The following is a 20,697-nucleotide window of genomic DNA, read 5'->3' on the forward strand; positions in this document are numbered from 1 at the left end:
CAACCCTCAATGGAAAAGGATAATAGATAATGAACTAGTGGTGTATGGCATCGTGCCTTGGGGCAAATTGCTGGAACTTCCCGTACCGTAACGAAATATTCGAGACGTTTTAAACGTTTTCAAATATATTATTACAAATACTGTAATTTTCATCATTTTTGCTATCTTGTTATATCTGAGCAAATCAAATGTAAATCATAAATCAATTATTACATTAACAATAGTCATTTCATTTCGAATTCAATTTCAAAAAAAAATAGTTGTCTAATTTACACAACATTGAAAAAGTGCTCCTATATAGTCGCAGTCTAAACGCATTTGCAAATAATTCTGTGCGACATTTTCACTTATACTGTGCTTAGCTTGGCGGCATTTTCACATTTTTCAATAGTTTTCACAAAATTGGAAAATTGCTCCAATACATAAACAGTCTAAACGCACTTGAGTAAACATTTGTACCAGAGTGGCACTTAGACTGTGCTTAGCCTGGGTGATTTTTTGAATTTTTAATCCAAAATTACAAAAATATTTTATGGAAAATAAGAAAAGATGTAATAGTTTTTTATCCTCAAAAGCAATTGTTTTGTCAATACAAGCAGAAAGTTCTTTGAAGCATTTAAATCGGACGCTTAGTTCACTCAAAAACTGCGATTTTTTTGCACATTTGGCTCGGTATCTCCGAAACGGCTGGACCTGCCTTTGCCAAAAACTAACAACCTCTTCTCCCAGTCATTACAAATTGAATGTTTTTTAAATCATTCAAATCGGATACTCCGTTCTATCAAAAACATGGTTTCCATTTTCTGCACTCTTTGCTCCTGATCTCCATAACTGCTGGACCTGCCTCTACCAAAAACAAATCAGCATATCTCCCTATCAATAGCAATCGAATGTTTTTTGAATTTTTTAAATCGGTTCATCCATACGCCCGAAATCGTCGACGAAAAATCGTCTCCACACATACACACGCACGTCCATTTTTTCTGAAGTATGCCAAAATGTTCAGAAACCTCTAAAACGTGAAGAAATGCAAAAAATTTCATTTTTGATTTTTGGCCCATAACTAGTGGTAGATGGCATCGCGCCTTAAGGCAAATTGCTGGAACTTCCCGTACCGACAACTACTTTTTTTGAAAATCTCTTTAAATCAATTGAAAAAATTAGATTTTTGAAAAAGAAAAAAAGACTTTTTTGAAAAATTTAAATTTTTTTCTTTCTTTTTTATCGATCGATTCTCGATCTTTTTTAAAAATTTTAAACATTTTTCGAAAGAAATTGCGCTATATAGCTGTTTCAGAATTGAAATTTAAAAGCGAGTAATCGCCGCGTCGCAGATTAACGTGTAAATATTGGTACGAAACCCATAAAAATGTAAACAAAATTTGTACTTATTATTAAACTCTCTATAAAATATCTGATGATTTCTTATGCATATGTCTAATGATTATTTTTGACCGCCAAATATATTTTTTTTACTTTTTTCACTGAATCTCCGAAACCGCTCGATCCGCCTTTTCAAAAAAGTCAGTTCTTCATTTCGTCAATACAAATAAAATATTATTTGAATCATTCAAATCGGACGTTCCGTTCTACTAGAAACTAAATTTCTATTTTCTGCACACTTTGCTCCGTATCTCCGAAACGGCTTGACCTGCCTTTGCCAAGAACTAATCAGCACATCTCTCTATCAATAGAGATCGAATGTTTTTTTTAATTATTCAAATCGGTTGATCCGTGCGCCCGAAGACGTGGACGAAAAAATGCGGACATACAAAACATACACACACATCCATTTTTTCTGAGGTATGCCTTTTAAAAATGTTCAGAAACCTTCAAAACGTCGACAAATGCAAACATTTTCATTTTCGATTTTCATTTTCATTTTCGATACCCTACGGGAAGTTAATAAGGCAGAGATAGAAAGATAGAGAGTGAAATAAAGCGATAGACAGAGAGAGAAAGAGACAGCTAGACAGAGAGAAATAGATGGGTAGAGTAAAGGAGAGACAGGGATAGCTTGAAAGAAAGAAAGGGAAAGGCAGAGTGAAGGAAATAGATAAACAGAGAGAAAAAGAGATAGCTATGCAGAGAGAGAAGGAGTTAGACTGAGAGAGAGAATGAGATAGGCAAAGAGAAAAATAGGGATAGACAGAGAGAGAGAGAGAAAGAGAATGAGATAGGAAGAGAGAGATAGAGAGAGAATGAGATAGGCAGAAATAGATATAGTTAGACAGAGAAAGAGAAAAAAGATAGATTTGTCGTAGCTGTCATTTTTATAGTGCTTTCAATATAATATATTTAAATATTAAAAAGTTAGATTGTTTTCAAAAATATTTTTAAAATATTTTTTTAATTTTGTATTTTAGCAGATTGTATACTTGCTTCCATATCAATAAATGGATATGTTGATTTAATTTTTTTAAAAAAGAAATATTATTATAATTGCTTTTGTGAAACACTTCAGGCACACACTTCAGGCACGATCCCACAGTTAAGGCACGATGCCATGCACCGCTTTAAGTTTCATCCTTGTTTCCGCCTTCTATTATCCTTTTTCGTAAGGGTTGTTAACCCCTGGAATGTAGAAGTAACCGTGATTGGTTCACACGGAAAGAGATAAATGCATATACACTACACATTGCACATACTATATACTACATACCGACCGGGGTACCCCGCACGATGCACATACACATACACATACACATAGGAAGAGCCGAAGAGCGACTCCTTTTAGAACTACTTTTAGAAATGTATTGATTATCTTCACATTTCGCTATTCGCATTTTGCCTTTTGCCTTTTGCTCTTGTTGACTTGTTGTTCACTCATAGTACTGGAGAATCAGAGGATTCTCCATACATATGTGATTCGTCCATCGAGACTTTATTATTATTGTCATGGGAAAAGACTCCTGCGAAACTCTTGGAAAACTATCTTAATTGTATTTATATAATTATTCATTTATTTAAATATTTATCAAAGACTAGCAAACCCGACGAACTCCGTTTCGCCACCAGATGGTTTCGTGAGAGAGATGAAGAAATGTTTTGTTTGTTTTATATTTGAAAAGGAAAAATTTGATTTTATTACACAACAGTAATGAAATTATTTCGATTATAAAAATGAAGTGTTTTTTAGTTGAACTTCTCTAAGTAAATGAAAGTGTATCCGTCAATTATCCGTTTCATGGAAGTAATCTTTGTTAAACCACATTTTTTGTTTTTTGGTCTGACGTTAACACAAACAAAGCGGATGGTTTTCCAACTCGTGAACAGGCAACGTATAACTGCCCATGTGAAAAACAATGATTTTCTAAATAATCTATTTGAAATTTATCCCGCAAACACTAAGCGATTGGCCTTGCGACTTGTTATTGCGAACGCAAGGCGAACTGGAAATTGCAATCGTTTGAAGTCAGACGGAAGACCAGTCGGAATCATTGGTATGTCCCAAATCGACAGCACTTTTTGATTGAATGATGAAATTCAGTGCGTGTACATCATTATTCTTTGCGGCAAGAATCGCTCGTTGCATAATTCTGATAATTCTCACTAATGTCATTACTCAATTTTTTAATTACGGTGCATGAAGTTCCAGCAATTTGCATTAAGGCACGATGTCATGTACCACTAATTTTCCCAGATAAATCTTGCGGAGCCCGAGACCTTCCCAACGAATGCAACATCGTCGAAATCGGTTCGTGCGTTCTGGAGTTAAATCGTCAGGAAGGAAAACCCGACTTATTTTTATATATATGTAGATATCTATCCACGGATTTTTAAACAAAGTCTTTGCTGATATATTTTTGAAGTAAAATTTCTTCAGGCGCGACTAGGGTATAAATCCGTACAAATGAAAAGGAAGTGCGTTACGGCAGATAAGATAAAATAAGAGTCCAGTGCCAATGATTTGTCATTCGCTCTCGATTATATCATTTCCATACGAGTCGATTGTGATTAGTCGTCGTGTATGTGAATAGAGATCTGTCGTTGCATGTGTACCGATATCAACAAGGAAATAGATAAGCATAGATAAATAAACATTTTAAAGTTACATCGTAGTACAAATCTTGATTTAATGAAAAATGCCCGAATCAGAAGAATATTGTACCCTGTTTCTTGATAATAATAAAACAAATTAAACATTTGTGCCGTGTACTAAACGTAAGTTCATTGATTAGACATTATTTCTATATTATTTGTAGTTTCTATAAATCTTTGAAGTTATTAAAATGGAAAATATTTTTTAGGCGAAACAGATATTACAGCTGTTCAAAGAATGAGATTATATCGCCAGCGAACAAGTAAAAAAAATACAACCAATCAATGAATGTATGTTAATTCTAATTACATAAAGTTCTTCAAACACAATTATTACATGATGAGTGAATTTGCAAAAACAATATTTGTTTAGGCGTTGTTTAACATAATCCACTGTGTGAACGAATATTATAGAAGTTATTAATCAGCAATTACTTCATTTCTCTAATGAAGGTTCCTTTCTAAATGCTAATTACAATGACAAACCGATCAAGTCATATTTGAAGTATGACATTAATTACATTATTGTTTTTAAATATTATACAGGAGGCATTAAATCAAGCTAAGACTTTGACACTTGCGCACAATTCAGCCAGCATGAAGTTGCCGGCGAAGACAGATATCAAGCTGTCAAGCATTTCAGATGTCAAGAGCGCGTCGACCATTTTGTTCATTTTTATAACAGCGTTGCGTCGGAGTATTGTTTTTTTTTATCAAGTACGCTTGTTTCATATTTAATATTAATATTTTTTAGCTTTTCGTTATGATTCATTTCTTTTGTGTTTATTTTTTTAATGTCCGTTCAAGTTTATTCGCTTTGGCTTCTTGATTACGCGCCTATTTAGTTCTTATTTTAATTTTAGGGTTATGTTTTAGGATTTTTTTCATTCAAAGATCATTTTAGTCTAGCTTAGATTTTATACAATGTTTTATTTATAATTGTGTTTTAAAAAATTATTTACGCTTACGTTTTACGCATAGGGTTACATTTTATCATACAGTTACATATTTATAGGGTTTGGTTACGATCTTAACCTTAATTCAGTGGAAGCTAACTGAAACTCAACAAAAACAAATAGAAGGTTCAGTAAATGAAATAAAATTGAAACACTTTTGATGTTATAATACTAAATCGAAATACTTCATGTCTTGGAATTGACATATATATTTCGTTTTTTCTGCAATATTTGCTATGAGGGAACAAGATATATTGTATTTTAACGTAATATATTGTCTAAGGTAAAGGCTATCATCTTGGTATGAGACAATATAATAATCATAATAATAATAATACTTGTTTGGCTGTGATAATAATGATCTTGACAGGTTTTAGCTGTCAAAGTTATGAATCCAATACATTTCAACTTGACGGCTAACTTCTATTTCGTCGCCAACTTCATGCTGGCTGAAATGTGCAAATGTCAAAATTCTTAGCCTGATTTAAGGTGGTGTATATTATACATATTTTTAATGCTATTATAAATATATAATTTATAATTTATCTTTATATAAATGTGTATAAATGGTTGACACTAATAAATATGTACATTATTCAAAATTGTTATATGATGTATTTATTTTTACTTAAGTGCCATCTTGTACAGTAGCAAATAAGTTTTACTTCAATCGCGTGTGAACCTTACGCGCACTCTTTTTTTTAAATGATCAAAGATATATATACACAGAGTTTTAAACAAAGTTTTTGCCGTTTTATTGTTATGAAATATTCAAAGATATATATTTTTTTTAACAAATCGGACGCTCCATTCTCTCAAAAACGGAATTACCATTTTTGGCTCTTTTTGCCCCGTATCTTGGAAACAACTGAACCTGCCTTTGCCAAAAACTAATCATCACATGTCCCCATTAAAATGATAAATTAGAATACTCAATAATTTAACTAAGAGTGGAAAATATTTAAGCAAAATTTGTCTATATGCGACACTCGTACACACAGGTCACCAAACGCTCGTTCCGGTACTTCTTTTCATTCCGGAACTAAAAATCATTTTTGATAACCAGAACAGGTTGATGAATTGAAAAAATAAATAAAAAAAATTGCTGATTTTTTAAAATAATTTTTGGCAGATTTTTATATGTATTATTGTAAACGGATTCAAATTTTAATCAGGTGGATTTCAATATAAGCCGCAACAACGCTTGGCCGGGTATGCTAGTATATATATATATATATATATATATATATATATATATATAAATGTCCGATTTTATAAAAATAGACAGCATTTACAATATTCTGTTTTTATCGGCTGTTAAAAACGATTTTTGAAATTTACGATCCACCATATGACAGCAGAAGGAAGAGGCTTTGTCCATTATTTAGAGTGCATTCCTTTGAGATAGATAAATTTAGATAAAGAAATTTAATACGTGGTGAAATTTAGAAGAAAATTAAAATTACTAAAATACATTGTATTGGAGAAAGCAAACAATTGCATTAGTCTCCGGAATTATTAATAAATTCATAAATTTATTTCCATATTTCACAAATTTGTCCAGGCGCATTCATTTATTTTCATCACATATAGGTAAAATAGATTAAATTTTTTTTTAAAATGTTGAAGTTTCATGCTTGGTGATTACTAAATGATGACACACATCAAGTGTCAAAACGTACAATAAAGAAAATTATTTTTTCTGAACATATTTCTTTTTGTTTTTTGTCAAATATGTTTCAACGTCGAAAAAACTATCAATAAAGTATGTGCTTCTATCACCTGAAACACAAGTCTTAAATTAAAAAATTTAATAAAAACTACAACTAGGCATATTTTATAATAATTGTTTATTTTTCATTTAGACAAATATAACTTGTTTGTTTGTACTAAAAATCGAATTTTTGTGTAAACTATCAATATAAGTAAAATTATTTATAAAAAATAAAATTGAGACACATCACTTTGTTTATGAATTAAAAACAACTTAAAATAAAATCTTAACTTTTCTCGAGACTCACATAATAGTTCATTTCATTTAATAAAAGCATTATTTTACATTATATTATATATATATATATATATATATATATAATGTTATTAATTATTCATTCTCGACATATTTTATTCCGTTTGTTATAGTTTCCTTAAAATAAACTTGGCAAAATTAAAATTTCAAATAAATATAACATCCATTTATATTTATAATGTGTATAATATAAATTGTATAAAAAAATAGTAAAACTTATTAGAAATAATAAAATTATTGATAAAATATTAATAAAGCCAGTCAAGTCAAATAAAATGTTATAAATTTAAACAATGTAAAAATAAACTCAATTCATAATTAATAATTCATTTATATATATATATATATATATATATATATATATATTTATAGAAGAATATAAAATAATATAAAACCAAATTAAAAACGATAAAACAAATATATAATTTAATTTAATTAATTTATATTCTTGTATAATTAATTCTGCTGCTTTATTAAATCCATTCATTCATTTTATTTATTTTAAACATAATTGTTTATCTTTAACAAAAACAAAACAAAAAAAATACATTCTTTACAAAAAAAACAAAAATGTTTTTGACAGATGTGCTGAAGATGGAACGCATATAGTTCCAAAACGACAATGATAATATATAGTACGTGTATATATATATATATATATATATATATATATATATATATATTGAAGAAAAATGTCTTTATTGTAATATCAAACGTTTCAGCTCCTGTTTTGACCCATTTTCAGTGCATACAAATAAATTAAAGAAAAAACTCACTAAAAAATGTGAACACCAATTAATATAACGTCGATTTATATGACAATTTTTCATAAATATTAAATTAAACAATTAAATAATTTTAATCGAGAAATTTAAAACGAATTTTCAAAGAATAACATGTCTCGCTGAAGAGTTTTTTTTAAATTATTTATTTATATGTTTAATTTAATATTTATTAAAAATTGTCATATAAATCGACGTTATATCAATTGGTGTTCATATTTTTTAGTCGATTTTCTTTGTATGCATTAAAGATGGATCAAATCAGGAACCGAAACGAACGATACTATAATAAAAACATTCTTCTACAATATATATATATATATATATATATATATATATATATAAATATTTTGTAGAGCTGCGAGCAAACAATCCAAAAAGTAATAAAAAACAAAAAAGTTTTTTAAAAAAACATTTTTTTAATTATTTCGTGTCGACGTTTCGGAACCAGGTACGATCCATCTTCAGGACATCTGCCAAGAAACATGATCTTGATAAGATTTAAGCAAATAATATGTTTAAGAAAAGCAAAAGATGATGGATTTTTTTTATATAAAATTGTGGAAGAAATAACATTACAGAAATATGACAATATAATCAAAATGAAATTAATAAAAATAAATGAGTGGATTATATAACTAAATATTAGAAATATAAAAAATATTAGAAAGTTTTAAGAAAAGGTTACAAAAAAACAGAATTAATTAGCTGTATGATTGATTATAAACCAACACTATTTTACAAGTGATTTTATAAATTACTTTTCAGACGAAGAAACAAATTTTGTAATTCAAAATTTCTTTATAATTTAAAGATCAACATTTCTGATATTTTGTCATATAATCCACTCATTTATTTTTATCATTTTCATTTTGATTATATTATCATATTTCTGTACATTATTTTTTCCACAATTTTATTCAATTTATATACAAAAAATCCATCATTTTATATATTTCTTAAACATATTGTTTGCTTAAATCTTATCAAGATCATATTTCTTGGCTGATGTCCTGAAGATGGAACGTACCTAGTTCCGAAACGTCGCCAATAAATAAATAAAGAAATGATTTTTTAAAAAACTTTTTTGCTTTTTGTTACTTTTTGGATTCTTTGTTTGAAGCTTTACATATATATATATATATATATATATATATATATATAAATATAAATATATATATATATATATATAATATAAATATATATATATATCTTGGTAGTTTTTTCGACGTTGAAACATATTTCAAAGTAACTAGCAGCCCATTCCTCGAAATAAAAAATGTATAAAGTATTAAAAACTTTTATTTATACGTTTCGACACAAGATGCGTGTCATCATTCAGCAACTACAACAATTTGAAAATTTTATTTACTAATATAAAACCAATATAGATTAATTATAACATAGAGAAACATTATACACACCACAGGACAAAAACACTCAAAAAATTTATTTAAAAAAAATTAAACTTGTAACATATTAGAAAAAAACATTTTTTTTTTTTTTGAAAAAAATGAATAACTAAAAGATTTGAAAACTAATTTGACTAAAAGTTTTGAAATGTAACATTATGACGCATGAAACGCATTATGAATGATGACACGCATCTTGTGTCGAAACGTATAAATAAAAGTTTTTAATACTTTATACCTTTTTTATTTTGACGAATGGGCTGCTAGTTACTTTGAAATATATATATATGTATATATATATATATATATATATATATATATATATATACACTTGTAAATCGATATCACAAATTAAAAATATCTGATTCATATCCATTGTAAAACTTAAATTTTATTTTAATTTTATATAAAGAATGTGTTACGTATATAGATAAATATTAAATATACATACATTTATATATATTTATATTTTGTTGATTATAAATGAATTCATTAATCACTGTTGCACATAATTGTATATAAACTAAACTCCACTTTCAATAGTTTTGTCGTAAAAATATCATTCAATTCTTATTTGTCAATCACTATAATCTCTCATTTAACTCTCCGAAGTAATTTTATCAAATTCCTTCTGTTTCAAAAAAGCCATACCGTGCACCCTAAAATGCTTATCATGATCAGCAGCCGTCTCAAACTTCTCCTTACAAATCTTGCACTGATTTTCCACAACGTCCTCCACAGTCGTACCCACGATAACACTTGCCAAGGCAGCCCTCACCGCTTCCTTATCCACACAATCCGTGTTGCAGGCTATGTAGTTATCGATGTCCTCTATCAGATGCTTCATTGCTAAATGTTTAGCCAGAGTGGGTTTGACTGCAAAACTTAAACCGCACTCCATGCACTGGTAGGCAGTGTCCACGTCTCGGTGAGTTGCTACATGGAATTTGAACTGGTCACGGTCTTGGGTGGTGAATTGGCACACTGCGCATAGGAAGTCTTTGGAGATTGTGGAGTCTTCTGAGTCGGGGGATAGAGGTAAAGGACTTGTACTGGTGTTGGTTTCAGATTGCTTGGTTTCATCAATTATCATTTTGTCATCATCGGTATCTACCAAGTTGTTTGGGTCTTCAGGTTTGGGGACGTCTTGTGAAGGTGTATTTGGTCTTGGAGAGTCAACAGTTTTTGTCTGGTCAGTTTTATCAGGTTTTGTTTCCTTGTCCAAAGATTTTCTGGGTATTATCTTTATACTACTTGGTAATATTGACAAACCTTTGTTGCCATTAGGTTTCTCCAGTTTTATCACAGTTACATCATTTTGTTTATCTCCATTATCCTTTAATAGACTTTGCACTTTATTCTTGACAGTCCAAGTGTATTCACTCATTCGTTCAACGTCCAGCTCCACAATTTTTTTAGGACGCACCTCCTCAACATCAACTTCAATCAACTTTCTGTCCACAGGTTTGCTTTCAGGTTTTACCAACTTTTTATCCTTGTTAGGTACTTTGGTGTCGATTTTAACCAAAGCAGGACACGGCAGTTTATTCATTTGCTGCTTCGAAGTGGTTTTGTAACATTGTGGACATCTGATAGGTAGTTGTCGTTCGTGTTCTCCAGTAAATGTGCAACTTAGTTCACGTTTGCAATCAAAACAATTAGTTTTTACTGTCTTTTTTACCCCGTTAAGTAAAGGTGTAAGGACTACTTTTGGACTGGCTTCAGACCTCAAAGCATCTGCTTTCGATACATTCAATTTAATCACACATTTGTCCGGTGCTGGTGTTGGAGTTGATGTCGGAGTTGGAGCAGGTGTTGGTACAGGTGCTGGTGCTTTAACTTCGCCCAGTTTAATTTTTTTCGCATCACCACCTATGCTGATGCTGTCTTCCGCTTGAGGTCTCTTAACAGTTTTTTGGCCTTGACAATTTGCAATATGCACAACATGATTATTCCTCATCATATTGAATTTGTTACAGTGTTTACACAAATACATATTCATTTTCGGAGCAGTTTGTACATGTTCTTCAATGTGTTGTTCAAACCTAGATTTAGGAATTAGTCTGTCCGGACACAACGAGCACTGGTGGTACGGACTTGCAGTCTCCGAACAACCAAAGTGCTTTTCATTCATATGAGTATTTAAAGAAATTTCTGTATAACAAGCTATCGGGCACAAGTTGCATTTAAATATCGACCTGGTGTGCAATGTTACTAAATGCTTTTTGTACGCGACAACATTGGGAAAAACTTTGGCTTTACAATTCTCAACAGGACATTTTTGCCTGACACGCTTGTCAAGGTGAAAACAGACTTTCGTCATGTGTTCAAACAATTGGCTGTACGTTGGGAATTTGAGTACACAATCTGGACAAATAAAAGGCGGTTGTTCTGAATGCACACGCATATGACAAGATAAAGCACACTTGCTCGGTAATTGAATCTGGCAAATTTTACAAGTAGGTGGTATGGACATTCCAATCAATGTTGAATAATGTTCTTTTAGAGACAAAGATGGTTTAACATAGTTATTACATTCCATGCATATCCTATCACCGGTTGTGGCCCATGCAACGACTGGACTAGGTCCGGTCTTGACTTGTTGCAAATTGGAAGTCACTGAAGGTTTTAGTAAAGACCCTATGTCTTTTATTTTAACTGTAGGTTTTCTTGCAGGCTCAGGAGTCGATGTGGCAGATGATTCTTGTCTTGCTGGTGATGCAGTTTTGATTTCAGCCACTTTCTTTTGTGTTTTAAGCAAGGATTTTGAACCCCCATTCATATTTTCCTTAATCTCAACTTTCTGAGGTGGTGCAGGATTAGTGTTAACCGGTTCTTGCACTGGTGCAATTGGTGCTTGTATTTGGAATGGACTCAAATTAGGCGCTACATTAGGCACAGCCACCAGACCATTATCAGTCAGAATGAAATTATGATTAGAAAACGGATTAATTAAATTCGGCACACCATTCTGGTTGGGTAAAATCAAAAGTCCTTGAGGTGGCTGTTGCAAATCTGGTACATTAATTGCTGGTTGTTGCAAACTACTACTACTACTACTACTACTTGGTGTCAATCGCACCCCCGTAAAGTCTTCCATAGCCTGATCCAGATCATTATCATAAAACTTTAGGCAAGATGTCTTGAACTGCAGTTGTGTTATAGGTGTTATTGTAATGTGATTCAGATTTTCTTGATTTACATTCAGACTGTAGTTTGTGTGTTTTCTTGCATGGGACAAAACTTGACAAGGGTTTAGAAATACATTTGCTTGTCGGCATATTTTGCAAACATGTTCTATTGTGGCCGTGTGCCTATTCACGTGCATATCGTAGGAAGACTTGAGAACAAATCTGGATAAAATAAAAATATAGAGATATTTTTATATAAACACACTCGCACACATACAATTGATATAGTTACATAAATTATATATTTTAGCACTAAAATGTTATATTTTTGAAAAGAAATTATTTTTAAAAAATTTAGTACGAATTTTTATCAAATGTAAATCAAGAATACAAACATTGTTCTTACGGGGCACACCTAGTGTGAAATTTTCAAAAAATCGAACTTTATTTTTTTCCATATTTCGATAGGTTATACCTTTAAAATAACATACTAAAATTTTGAATCGATATCTTAAATAGTTTTTAGTTTTATTAACGGAAAAGGATGCAATCACTACAGCAGTGGAGGACCTTTTTTTTGGCGCCGCCGGAGTTCGCGTGTCATTTCAAAAATATTTAACATTTTAATTCAAAAGTTTACTGTGTTTCTCAAAACATGTATAAATATACCCTCAAAATTTTAAATAGATCGATTCACTAGTATTTTTATTTTTTTCCCGAAAAATGGCCTTTTTTAGGTTGTCACACTAGGTGTGCCCCTTAACAAAAGCAAAAATAAATCCCAGATATAAATTATTATACTCTGAGGAGAGTACTAAAAACATAAATATAAATATCATATTTAATGCCCTTGGCCTTAAACAAATTACAATTACATTATCAAAGTTATGATGAGTACAATAATATATTTAGCGCTAAAATAACATTTTTTTTTTTAAGAAAAAAATACTTCAATGTTATAGCACTTCAAAAGAAAGTCAAATACAACTCAATCTTGCTTGATCTTGATAATAAAAACAAATCGCAGGACCATTTGAAAAATACTTTGCTAAGAATATAAATAGACATGATATTATAAAGCTTGAATAAATTTAAATTATGCTGACAAATACCTTATATAACATAATAAATTATGTTTATGAAATACCTTCGATGTTAAGGGCAACGATGAGTACAACTTAATATTTGTATATAATCACAAAGTTCTCTTTCATTTAACAAAAAAATTAATAAAATAACATTTTAAACTATATCCTTTGGAAGAAAAAAAATTTCAATATAAACTTACCAAAAAGAAACAAATGCAACTAAATTTTGTTAAAACAAAAACATATTCCAACAATCCTCAAAACAAAGTTTGAACTTTATCAAATACATAAATATGATTATCGTATTTAGATCTTTGAATGAAATAAAATTACATTGATAAAACCAGCACAAAGTTAGAACAACAATGAGTACGGTAATAATAAAGTTATCTTCTATTTAATGATTGAAACATTTACTCACTAGCTTATAAAAAGATTGAAAGTGGTTAGCAGTAAGATCACAAACTTTAGTTATGTATTTTGCAAGAAAAAACTTTCAATTTGTAGTACAAACTTGTATCACTTCACGAAAAACAAACGGAACTTAATCTTGTTAATAGAAACAAATGCAAATCACAGAATCCTTTAAAACATACTTTGATCAATACAAAATATGTAAATATAAATATTAAATTTGACGGGTATGGCATTTGTATATAATGACAAAGCTCTCTTTTGTTTTACGACCAAAACATTGACTTACTGGTTTAAAAAAGATTGAAAGAAGTTAGCACTAAGGCTACAGATTTTAGTTATATATTTTGTGAGAGAAAACTTGTAACAAATCAAGTATAAATTTATATTACTTCAAGAAAAATAGACGGAACTCAATCTTGTTAATAGAAACAAATGCAAAACACAAAATCCTTCAAAAGATACTTTGATTGTTAGTACAAATGTAAGTATAAATATTATATTTGTAGATTTAAACAAAATTAAAATTACATTGACAAACTTCTGCCAAAGTTAGTAGCAATTAGTATGGTATTTATATATAATGACAAAGCTCTCTTTTATTTAACGATTAAAACATTTACTCACTAGATTAAAAAAAAATGAAAGAAGTTAGTAGTAAGATTCCAGATTTTAGTTATATCTTTTGTAAGAGAAAATTGGTAATAAATCTTGTACAAACTTGTATCACTTCACGAAAAACAAATGGAACTCAATCTTGTTAATAGAAACAAATGCAAATCACAAAATCCTTCAAAACATACTTCGATCATTATCAAACATGTAAGTATAAATATTATATTTGTAGATTTAAACAAAATTAAAACTTGTAATTTGTAGTACAAACTTGTATCACCTCAAGAAAAACAAACAATTTTTAATCGTGTTAATAAAACCAAATGTAAATCACAGAATCCTTTAAAAGATACTTTGATTATTATCAAACAAGTAAATATATAAAATTTGTACATTTACTTGTTTGATAACAATCAAAGTATCTTATCTATTTGTATTACAAACCATAGTGGTACAAGTCTGCCAAAGTTGGGAGCAACGAGAATCGTGATTGTACATAATGACTAGGCTTTCTTTTATCACAGAATTCCATCATTTATTTATATACTTACAAAAAACTTGAAAGAAGATAACACTAAGAACACTTTTATAAGGAAAAACTTGTAAGAAATATGGTACAAACGGAACCAAGTCTTGTTAAGAGAAACAAAAACAAATCCCAGAACTCTTAAGAAATATTTGATCTTTATCAAAGTAATATTGCCTTGGGCGTTGAATAATAAATAAATATTTGGACATCCAAACAAATTAAAATTACATTGACAAACGTCTGTCAAAGCAACGAATATAGTATTTGTATATAATGAAAAAGTTATTTTTCATTTCTTATCAGGAATTGAAAAAAATATTAACTCTATAAAGACTCATACAAATTGTATGTTGTGTTATAAAGAAACTACTTTTAATATAAGCAATTCTAACTGTAATCAATCTTGTTAATAAAAAAAGCTCTCAAAACATACTTTGACAAGAGTAGAAAAGACATGACGAGACAAATATTATATATAAAGTGTTTGGGCTTGAACAAATTATAATTACTTTGGTAAACTTTTGTCACAATTTGGTGCAACGACAAGTATGGTAATGACAGTTATATTTTATTTCACAATTCAAACATCTGTTTACTACTTTGGTAAATGATTCAAAGCAATTATTACAAAGATGATAGATTTTAGTTACATCTTTTGTAAGAAGAAAACTTGTGAGAAATCCGTTACAAACTTGTATAACCTCCAATATAAACAACAAAATCAAATCCAAAACCAATTAAAACTTTGACCTTTATCAAGCACATAAATATAAATATTAAATTTGTACTTTTGAGCATTACATTAAAATTACCCTCTATAAGTTACGTATACCATTTAAGTTACGTATACAATTTGGTGTTTAATTTCTTTGAATCCTTTGTTAAATGAAAGAGAACTTTATAATTATATACAAATATCAAGTTGTGCTCATCGTTGCCCTTAACTTTGTAACGTATTTGTCAACATAATTTAAATTTATTCAAGCTTTATAATAATATGTCTTTTGTGTACTTAGCAAAGTATTTTTTAAACGGTTTTGAGCATTACATTAAAATACCATCTATAAGTTATGTATACCATCTAAGTTACGTACACAATTTGTTGTTTGCATACAACAACTGTTAAACTCTTTTACATTATAAACTCTGAACTGATGAATATATTATTTGATAGTACGTTTGAAACTTGGCACATCTACTTAATACTTTAATAAATGATTGTTACTAACATGAAAGATTTTAGTTATAATTACTCAGTTTATATTAAGTGTTATGTATATATACAAAGCTATCTATGAACTCCTAATGGTTAAATTATCTCATATTATCTTTAGTTTATAATTTGTACGCTTTAAAATGTAATTATATTGTATTATCGCCTTGGGCATTAAATAAATAAATAAATAAATAAATAATTTTTGTGAAAATGCACATAAATATAAATATTAATATTATACCTTTGAGCACTACATTAAAATTACCATCTGTATACAACGACTGTTAAAGTTTTCTTTTACATTATGGGCAACAAATATGTAATTTGTATATAATGACAGAGTTCTCTTTTATCTAACGATTAAAACATTTACTCACTAGATTAAAAATACTTGAAAGAAGTTAGCAGTAAGATCACAAATTTTAGTTATGTATTTTGCAAGAAAATACTTGTAATTTGTAGTACAAACTTGTATCACTTCACGAAAAACAAATGGAAGTCAATCTTGTTAATAGTTAACAAATGAAAATATATAGTCTCCACAATCCAAACATTCGTCTAGCTTAATATCAGATGGTACTGATGGAATATATTATTTGATAGTACGTTTAAAACCTGGCACCTCTACTTACTCCTTTAATAAATGATTGTTAGTAATGTGAGAGATTTTAGTTATACTTTTTGTGAATTATTATAATCTTGTATAACCTCAAAATACACAACAAAATCAAGTCTGAAACCAATTAAAACTTTGACCTTTATCAAGCACATGAATATAAATATTAAATTTGTACCTTTGAGCATTAAACATTTAAAAATTACCATCTGTTAAAGTTTTCATATACAATTTTATGTTTGTACACGACTGTTAAACTCTTTTACATTGCAGTTTACTTTTACAGTGCAGTTTAATATCGGGTGGTACTGATGGTATATATTGTTTCATAGTACATTTGGAACTTGGCACATCTACTTACTACTTTAATATATGATTGTTAGTAATGTGAGAGATTTTAGTTATAATTTTTGTGAGAAATCCGTTACAATCTTGTATAACCTCCAATATAAACAACAAAATCAAATCCAAAACATACAAAAATCAATTAAAACCTTGACCTTCATCAAGCATATAAATATAAATATTAAATTTGTACCTTTGAGCATTAAACATTACCAAATTACCATCTGTCAAAGTTACGTACACAATTTGTTGTTTGTATACAACGACTGTTAAAGTTTTCTTTAAACTTACTTGTCTCCACAATCCAAACATTCGTGCAGCTTAATATCAGGTGGTACTGATGGAATATATTGTTTGATAGTACGTTTGAAACCTGGTACATATAAACTTTCTTCTTTCTGTGATGCAGCCTGAACAAAACAAAAACATATACATATTTGGTTGTACATGAAATGTATAAAATGTGCAAAAGTAAATACCTGTAAACCTAGTGATTTCAAAAACACTGGATTCTTCGGTGCCGATGGCTTCGCCATGGTTAAATTCTATAAATAATCCTGGCTAACCAACAAAAGTTATGTATCTTCCTCAACACAATCAATTACACTCTGCATCTTCTATATCCATATTCCTTTCGTGTGTTTTATTAAAACTACATAAATGCTGCGTGTGTTAATGATTTAATTTAGCTAATTATTAGCTAAAACAACAATGACCTGTTCGCCGAAACATCATTTTGGCATTTTTTTCAGTGGGGAAAACAGGTTGTGTATCCTGCAAAAAAGAGTGCAATCGAAAAATGTGGAGGGAGTGGCTTAAATTAGACACTCTTCTCTCTGCTCTTCTCTGCTTTTCGCTCAAGCGATTCGTTTCATAGGAGTAGTGTGGTGGATAACCTGAAATTTTAGCCAACCTGCAAGGATTTGCGAAGGCGGCAGATTCGAATCTAGTCGAACGTTGAAATTTATATTGTTGTATATATATATATATATATATATATATATATATATAAATATTGTTTTTGCATAAAGAAATGCAAGCGAAAACTTTAGAGTTTTAATAAATGAAAATTTATAGGCTCATAGGTTAGTCAAACATTTGTATTTGTGAATAACACATTATAATTGTTTATAAGTATTAATGATTAAAAATAAGATTAAACATTACATTCTTGATATATATATATATATATATATATATATATATATATATATTAGATGACCCAACAAACGTTGTCCTGTACCCACGCCTACAACTTCTTAATATCCCATACTAATATTTACCGTTTACCTAAAAATAATAATTATTGTTTTTTGAAATTACTCTTCACACCAAAACATATTTTACAATATGAGCGATTCTGGAGATAAATTGATTTATGATTTACATTTGTATTGCTCAGATATAACAATAAGATAGCAAAAATAATGAAAGTTATAGTATTTGTAGGTAATAATATATTTGAAATATTCCACAAATATTTCATTACGGTACGGGAAGTTTCAGCAATTTGCCTTAAGGCACAATGCCACGCACCACTAGTTTAATATACATATTATTACCAGGGTCGCTCCTGGGCTCCTAAGAACCCGCATGCCATTTTTTTTAGCACGCCCCCTTCCCTATTATTTTACCTGTTTTAACAGTTTATTATTAAAATTATCATTAATTAATATTTGGCTTTTAAAACATTTTACTTATTTATTTTGGGCATTTTATGCGATTTATTCTATTGAGCAAATCATAGAGAGCAAAAATTCTAGCTTTTCATTATTAACATAACACTGGTACTTCATGCTGGATTATTTTAATTTTATTAATTAAGATGTCTAAAATTGCACTTTAAACGTCTCCTAATTGATACCGTAAGGGCCGAATTGTATGTATTTATATCTTTACTTTCCCATTTGTTGTTTTAAAATGAAATTTAAAGATTAGTAAAAGATGCAAAAAAATTATATACTTCTTGAATTAAATTTAATAAAAACTATATTGAATATTTCATATCCGAATCTTATGTTGGCGCCCCCTAAGGAGTGCGCTCGTTTTAAAGGTAAAAAAGGTATTTTTCGCATGCGTCGCATTAAAGGTAGGACCAGCCCTGATTAATACTTAATTTCATATTTCAAGTGAATTAATTTGTCAAATCCTGTTCATATGTGTATAATTCAATCTGCTAAACCATGTACTGTATCTTATATTTTTTTTAATTTCTGGCAGATCCCAGCTGCTTTTTGTTAATAATGATGTCAATATTTAATTTTTCTCATTCATTCATATTCTAATATTGTCTAGACTCATAAGTAAATTGAAATTTTTGGCCGATGACAGTTTTCATTGCCAAACAATATCTCAAATATTTTCAAATGTCAAACAATGATAAGCGGGTTTTTGTAACTTTTCCATTTATTTCTACAATATAACTATATTTTTATAATCACATACATCCTAAAAAATCCCCTTAACAAAATTCAGAAAGATTTATCAAAATCCGAATAATCGTTTAGGAGGATTATCTTTCATACATCATTACAGAACAATTTTATATATAAGATATACATATACATATATAAATACATTTATATATTATTTTTAATCTATAACTATTTTAGCGGGTTATCAAAACGTTCCATGTAAATGTTTAAACAAAAGAGTTCATGAAAAGTATTGATAACATAATTTATAATTATAACAATGATTAATACTGATTCGTAGAAAACAAATGTTAAACTTTACGAACATCAAAGAATAAAATATAACATAATAAAAAAATTTGCTAAAAACATATGTATATATGCTCTTATTTAGTATAGTATATGTAGTATACTATAGGATAGGAGATAGGAGTATATGTATATATACTCTTCTTTTATCTATGTATATATGTATATCTTTTGACTGTATCTGATTAGCAACCAATTCGTCAAATTAAAAAATTGAATAATATTATAAATACTTTTATTTATACGTTTCGACGTTTGTTAGGTGTCATCGTTCAGGTATGAATTGCCAAGTAGAACAAAAAGCAAAAGTATCAAAATAGAAAATATGAACGCAACTTATAAAATCCAAAAATATTAATTCATTTTTTTCATTTTATCGAACATTTTGGGATTTATAATTTTTATTTTTTTTTTGTGTTTCGATATATTTTGATGTTTCATAAAATTATTATAAAAGTATAATGATATACGTGTATACAATTTGAGTATTTATGTAAAATTCAATGTATGTATTTGAGTCAAATAAAGCAAATTTTCAAATTAAAAAAAAATATAAAAAGTAAGGCGATTAAGAATGACCTAATCTCAATTTTTATTGATTAGATCAATTAATTACACACATCGAAATATGTCTTAAGGCAAAATATGCACTTACACCTAATTTTAATAATATTTAAATAATTTCGTTAATTTTTTCTCCCTTAGGTTTGAGAACCATAGGAAAAATGGCGGATGACGTCACTCCCTCAGCTGTCATCTCTGACAGTCTCACAAACACACACAAAAATGGACACATTATA

General features: G+C 29.0%; 1 protein-coding gene across 1 annotated transcript; it reads right to left on the bottom strand.

Moving 5' to 3' along the window:
- Positions 1-9,734: 9,734 nt before the first annotated feature.
- On the bottom strand, positions 9,735-17,894 carry LOC113365716 (zinc finger protein 532-like). The gene is made up of 3 exons (XM_026607240.1): positions 17,654-17,894; positions 17,466-17,584; positions 9,735-12,573 (listed from the first exon to the last, which is right to left on the bottom strand). The coding sequence occupies exons 1-3, from the start codon at positions 17,708-17,710 to the stop codon at positions 9,819-9,821; spliced, it is 2,931 nt and encodes a 976-aa protein (XP_026463025.1). The 5' UTR covers positions 17,711-17,894; the 3' UTR covers positions 9,735-9,818.
- Positions 17,895-20,697: the final 2,803 nt, after the last annotated feature.

The sequence above is a fragment of the Ctenocephalides felis genome, unplaced genomic scaffold, assembly GCF_003426905.1.
Source record: "Ctenocephalides felis isolate EL2017-DRISC unplaced genomic scaffold, ASM342690v1 CF-g0.4_SCAFFOLD_01170, whole genome shotgun sequence".
NCBI classification, from domain to species: Eukaryota; Metazoa; Arthropoda; class Insecta; order Siphonaptera; family Pulicidae; genus Ctenocephalides; species Ctenocephalides felis.